Source organism: Stylophora pistillata, chromosome 12, assembly GCF_964205215.1.
Source record: "Stylophora pistillata chromosome 12, jaStyPist1.2, whole genome shotgun sequence".
Lineage (NCBI taxonomy): Eukaryota > Metazoa > Cnidaria > Anthozoa > Scleractinia > Pocilloporidae > Stylophora > Stylophora pistillata.
The window spans coordinates 1,570,461-1,576,644 of record NC_142530.1 but is presented as its reverse complement, the minus strand read 5'-3'; the positions used below and the strand labels follow the sequence as shown (position 1 = coordinate 1,576,644).

The following is a 6,184-nucleotide window of genomic DNA, read 5'->3' as shown; positions in this document are numbered from 1 at the left end:
GTTTCTGTGGTTCTAAATGGCGAATTTCAGCGATTTGGTAGATTTTGCGTTGACTTTTACTCTACTGTATAAGAAGGAGACAAGGGTGGAAAGCTCATTATCGACCGCTCCGCTTTCGAAGCCGATCTTCACCCAGAAATTAGAATAACCCGGCTTACAAATCGAACACCAGATAAACCAAAAGGTTGACGCTTCTTCTCGTGTCATTCAATCGAAGATCCATTCAAAATCCAAGCGCTAAACGCCAAAAAACTTTCGAGAAATGCAGCTTTCCAAGCGATCGGCATCCGCGGCACAGATTTGGTGTGCCAGGGAGCAACCGTCACGCTGTTTGCTCCACACTGATTGGATGATGGTAAACGATGCCCTGTTTCAAATGCCTCCTGTGAGAGGGGAGTCAGGGGCATATTCGCGCCGGCGAATCATCTACAGACTAGCCTGGTGTGAGGTTTATGGCGCGTGACGGAAACCCTACACGACCTCGAACCTCTTTGTTCGCGTAACCCAATGAGCTTTGAGTTGACAAAACTGCGAAAACCCCTGTGTTCCCGCCAGCGAAATCTTCTCTTGGTTTGTATCAGAAATATATATGTAGGCTATCGTTGCAAGAAATGCGTTCATTTTTTGGATGAATAATTGGAAAGAACAATCAATTAAAATGGAAGCAGAAAGTCCATAGCTTTTTCTTTCCTCTTGGACATCAGGATTTGTCATTTTTCTTAACGCAGAAAACATCGCCAGTTCAACGAGGGGCCGTAAGGGGGGGTCACGCGCACAGTTCACGGCAATTAAAAAACGCAAATCACGAAACACGATAATTAATTTTCGAGTTTCACGGTTCACGGAAAATAAACTTACACATGAGAAAGACTTGTCGCCTTACCCTATATATATAATATTGTTGACAGTCGTTTTAATGTATTTCAGAAAGCGCTCAACTCGTGATTGTATCATGAGTGGTAATGTCAGATTCGGTTTCACAGCTTTGCTCTGCAGCAGACAGGCAGTCGCTTAAGATTTCAGTCTCTCGTTGAATTCTTCAATCTCTCTGTCACTGTGCCACGTCTCCAAACTCGTTTGCAGACGCTGCTGCCTCAGGGCAATTGTCTTGAAATCTGTAATTGCAAGGTAGTATAAAAAATATACGATCCACTTGAATACTGAAGTCTTAAAAGTTTTAATAACTGATATTATCATTCAATCTTGAAAGTTAGGAATTAGAACTGATATTATAAATGTGGATTCATCTTGTCTTGTGACTATCGGTGTAACAACAACTAAATACGCCGTTTTGCAAAAGACCTTAAGATACATCGAGAAGTAAATAGATCAGAGGATCTTTAACAAAAAAAAAGTAAAAGAAATGTTTCACTTAGGCTGATGGTAACAGATTGGTTAGTACAATATCACACTCTTACAAATAATGTGAAAGACTCTTACATGTTGTCTAACTCTAAATCACGATCACTGTCATTTCCCGCTGATATTCCTTTAGGTGAACCGACGTTTCACATTACACTTCCATCACTTTGACTTTCTTGATCTCCTCCGCGGCTTCCACTCTTCTTCAGGAAGGCTTCTATATTTCTTTTCATTCCAGCTATTGTCGCATTGTGTTTCTTGGCATTATCTTCCTCGTTTCGACGGTTTTGACAAGCTGTATTAAAGTGTTCTGTAAGGCAGAAACAAAAATATGACCTCCAGTGATATTTACTTTTTTTTTCAGAAAACAATGAATTTTAAACACCTGCTTTATTCTTTGACAATACAGAAGTTCTCTGGATGGTCTTCTCCAGCGGTTTTCTTTGAAAGTAAAATTGATGATGATACTTCAAAGTGAAACTTCCGAAGCTTTAAATAGAAATGTTTCTGCAGACAAGCTTGAAGGATAATGCTCAACATTTTACGTACTTTTTTTAAAGTATCGAGCTTTAGTCTACGGAGTCCTGTCCGTTGGTACAATCTTTAACTTCTGGCAACGACCACACCTTATGGTAAATTCATTGACCGCTGTGCTATTGAACATACTTGCCAGGGCTACAAACACATTGAAAGGCTAATTCACTAAATACATTCAAGACGATTTAAGTAATCATCGTTATCATCATCGTCTCCATCATAGCAATAAAATGATAAAATTTTAGGAAAAATCATGGCTGTTAATAATAACAAAAATTCTTAACGATTTCTTTTAGTCGCACATAGCCAAATTTAGATCATCCAACATCTTGATCTATCGTTCATTTCGCTCAACACTTTCGCCCTGTTTTAGGCGCTTTACAAGGTGGTCGTCCTCTGCCTTTGAAGCTGACCTTTTCCTTCCACCTCTTGGCTTTCGTTTGCTGACTTTGCTCTTTTGCTGTTCTTCGCCACCAGCAACTATGATATTTATCACCGGGGAATCTTTCGAAAAGACGATTTCCTTTTTAAGAACATTGACTGAAAGAAAATAATGACAATAAAATTAATTAATCAAATAATAATCTCTTGACTACGTCCTTTTTATCTTTTGTCTTTCTACTTTGACATTTATATTGGTGTCATTTTTTATTGGCAGTTTCAAACCCCACTGCAGTCTCTTTCGAAGTCCATAAAAATTAAATTTAAGTGGCGTTTCATCGAGAAAAAAATCTGTCCGAATATTCTCTTCCTAGTCTTCCTAGGTTGTTCCTATTCTCAGGTCTTCTCATTATTGTCAACACGCCCTTTTTGCAAAGCGAGCGATCAAGGATCATCAAAAAATATCTCAGGAGGTGTGTTGAATATCGCCTCTAACGACCCTAACCGATATCACGGCTCTCATCAATTACTCACTTTCTGTATATTTCTGAGAAAATTGTCGATTCTTAAGCAAACTTCAAATAAAATATGTAGGGGGGACTGAATAAAACTTTTCTAGACTTCTAGTATTGTAAGGGGCTGTTTACATGGAGATAGGGTGACCCTTCTAGAAGGGGCACCCTCTTAGAAGGGTAACCCTTGCCTATTGTATTTTCCGGCTTGGTTTACATGAGAGGTAGGGTCACCCTATCTGCTTGGTGGGGTAACCCTCCTGCGAGGGCCAACTTTTTGCCATGTTAACACTTGAGGTAGGGTCACCCTCCTAGAAGTGTCAACTTCTGTGGGTTCAGTTTACTGTCAGATTGCCGCGAAACTCTGTAATGGCTTCGCGCGCGTATAAGCCCGAGGAATATTTTCGCCGTTCTGTGGTGGCCAAATTGTTTGAACAGCGTTCGAAACAGTCGGAGGACAACAGTGTCGACATTTCGAAAAAAGACAGATGATCATGAATTACTGGTCGACGAGAGTACCATAGAAAACCGCTCGACTTGGAAAGATGTGGAAGAAGGCTTGTCACGTGAAAAATCAAAGAATTCACAGGGAAAACGAAAAGCGTCCTTCGCCACTGTTCTGTGCGACCAGGATTCCACCAAATTCTCCCTTGGCGACAAAATGGCTCTCCGTACATGCCTCATTCATCGCATTGCAACATTGTACCTGGGCTCTTGTCGGCGTTTTTCGATTAGGGGATACGACAGCAAGAACCCACAGCACTGAAAAACCGCATCCAAAGAGGCAAGCGCAAGGAAAATTGAAGTTACCGCCAAAATACTTCGTTTGTCCGCCATTTTGGTTGTTTTGTACTTAGCGACCGCGCAGTTATCTCCCTCGGTGCCAAATTCAATAATCGCGATAGCCCTGGGGACAAGACTTTGCATGTAAAGGGGGGGCTATCTTTTTCCCCTTCTAGAAGGGTGACTCTCTAAGGGGGTCACCCTATCTCCATGTAAACAGGCCCTAAGAGATGTAAGAAATTAACGCGAATTAAAACAATTAACACGAAAGTATGGATATCATATCAGATACCTTTCACACGTGACTTTCAAGTAACATGTGTCATAAATTATGATCTCCTATCAAATTTTCATGATGAAAACATTAACCCTGTAAAACTGCAGAATCGACAAAAAGTGGCCTTTTCATGTTCCACTGCGCTTGTGTATTGATTGAGAAAGCTTTACTGCCTTCTGCGCCTTTGGCTAGTCTGCACAGTTTAAGATCAATAGATGACCCTATTCCCCGCTTCTCAGCTTCGGCCTTGAGGCCCGCGTGTTCAACAATAGGCCTTTTCAGGGCATCAAGGGAATTATGTTCTCTTTTCAGGGGAATTCTGATCCTTTCCTTTCGCCCAAGAAAACTGAAAGATCCAGGAGATTTGAGATCAACGAAGTAGACAACCCCTTCTAAAACACGAAATGGCTCTTCGCTGACTTCGCTCTTCGACATTGTGAGTCGTGAGAAATGAAGACAAGACGTCAGACAATGAATGATCTGAAGACCTGATCGTTGGTGTCAAAGGTCGCATCAGCTTTATTTTTGGATCAACGGGTCATGCGAAACCCTATTGTTTGGTCATGCAAGCTGAAGAAAACAGACACGGCGATCTCCTGGAGAGTTCCTTTGTGGGGTCTTCGTAGGCGTTCACGGAAAAAGGGTCGTTTTCGTGTTTGTTATCACGTGTATCGGAAAATATTTCTCTGTTTCACGTATCACGACAATCATATCATTCACGGTTCACGAATTTTAAAACTTTTAGATTACGGATCACAGAAAATAAATTAGTCCGATCACGTTTCACGTGAAACCCCCTTACGGCCCCTCTTCAACCCTTCCTTCTCTTTACCGTTCAGCTCAGTCATTCTCACTCATTTAGAACCACATTCGAAAATAATCACAAGGATCCTCTCAGAGATCATTGGGTTACGCGAACAAAGAGGTTTAATTCTAATTTCTGGGTGAAAATCGGCTTCGAGAGCAGAGGGGTCGAAAATGAGCTTTCCACCCTAGTCTCCTTCTTATACAGTAGAGTAACAGTCAACGCAAAAATCTACCAAATCGCTCAAATTCGCCATTTAGAACCACAGAAATGACAATACACGGCAAGTAAGGTAGGCTTACATTTATTTTGAGCCTTAACATAGACATTCCTTGATATAAGGCTACGATATTACGAATCTTCAATATTCTCCCATACATTTCTTTATATTTCGAACAAACGACCAGACACTCCACTTGTGTGCCGCCCGCTGTGGTTTCAGTCTAAGATGGTTGCGATTTACTAAAGTGAACAAGAATTCTAAGCTCTGTTCCATGTCTTTTTAGCTCAGAGAAAAGAAGCCGAGTTAAAAATAAAAAAAAACATGCCTGACAAAACACACCTGTATGGGCAGCGATACAGCCGGGAAAATGGACCCATTCCGCCTTTACCTCACTTTCCCCCTTCTTCAGATAGACCAACAGAAAACGAGAGGCGGCCGTAAAACTTTACGATGCAACTATTGTTTTGCCATCCATCTCTAATTTTCACTTAAGTGGACAGCGTGCGTATTTTTCTGTTTTGTTTTCTTTTTTAACTAGTATGAAGTTTTGTTTTGTTTTTATTGCGGTTTAGCTGAAGTTAGCCTTGATTCGACTGTTGGGTATGGGTCGTACTTTGGCAAAGTTTTCAACTTTGCCGGCAAAAAATACACAGAAAATTTGAAACCGCAACCGGAAAGCAAACTTTTGGTTTCAACTATCAGGGTCGCACTAGGTGAAAAAAATGTTAGTGATGACACTTTGATAAACCAGACACACGTTTATCGACGTGTTATGGGGAGAGAGCAGTGAGCTGAAAAAGGAAAACAAACGTTAAAAAAATGCGTCCCGTTGAAGCATTGTTAATAACGATCATGGTGATGCTTATTCTTCTTTTTAAGTTAAATCACGAGCACTTTTTTGTCTTTCATATGATCTATGAAAGATGTGTTAACGCCTGTTTAACTGTTTTGACTGCCGCTATGATGAGAGCGAGAAATCGACGTCAACGAAGATTACTTCGAGCGCCATATGCCTGGTCAGTTCTGCGACCAGTCGAGTCGTTTGCAGTTTACTGACAAGCGATGACAGTTACTCGCTGTGATAGCTATTGTTTAGTCCGAGTTTTCCGAAATCTGCCTGCCCCACCTAAGCACTTCGGCGTCTTTGATGTTTTGGCCGCTTTTCAAAGGTTTTTGCAAACCGAAAAAGTTAGGGTCGCATTGTCAATGTGCCCCGATGACAGATTTTTACACCAAAGTGACCACATTCACACCAAACTTTGCCAAGTGCGACCCATGCCTTATACAAATCGTCAGACACTGCA

General features: G+C 41.2%; 1 protein-coding gene across 2 annotated transcripts; it reads right to left on the bottom strand.

Annotated features, from left to right (window-relative positions):
• Positions 1 to 744: 744 nt before the first annotated feature.
• On the bottom strand, positions 745 to 4,407 carry LOC148718346 (uncharacterized). Of its 2 annotated transcripts, XM_088740579.1 has the most exons (4): positions 3,945 to 4,407; positions 2,313 to 2,439; positions 1,441 to 1,672; positions 745 to 1,115 (listed from the first exon to the last, which is right to left on the bottom strand). In XM_088740579.1, exons 1-3 carry the CDS (start codon positions 4,285 to 4,287, stop codon positions 1,663 to 1,665), a joined length of 480 nt encoding a protein of 159 aa, XP_088596705.1. In that variant the 5' UTR covers positions 4,288 to 4,407; the 3' UTR covers positions 745 to 1,115; positions 1,441 to 1,662. The 2 variants fall into 2 exon arrangements, with proteins under 2 accessions (XP_088596705.1, XP_088596704.1); XM_088740578.1 differs by lacking the exons at positions 745 to 1,115; positions 1,441 to 1,672 and having other exon boundaries at positions 1,710 to 2,439.
• Between the last annotated feature and the right edge of the window lie 1,777 nt (positions 4,408 to 6,184).

Coding starts and splice junctions, on each gene's coding strand:
- LOC148718346 (XM_088740578.1), bottom strand. CDS start 4,287: ATGTCGAAGAGCGAAGTCAGCGAAGAGCCATTTCGTGTTTTAGAAGGG. Junction 2,440..3,944: donor CGATTCTGCAGTTTTACAGG/GTTAATGTTTTC, acceptor ATTTTCTTTCAG/TCAATGTTCTTAAAAAGGAA.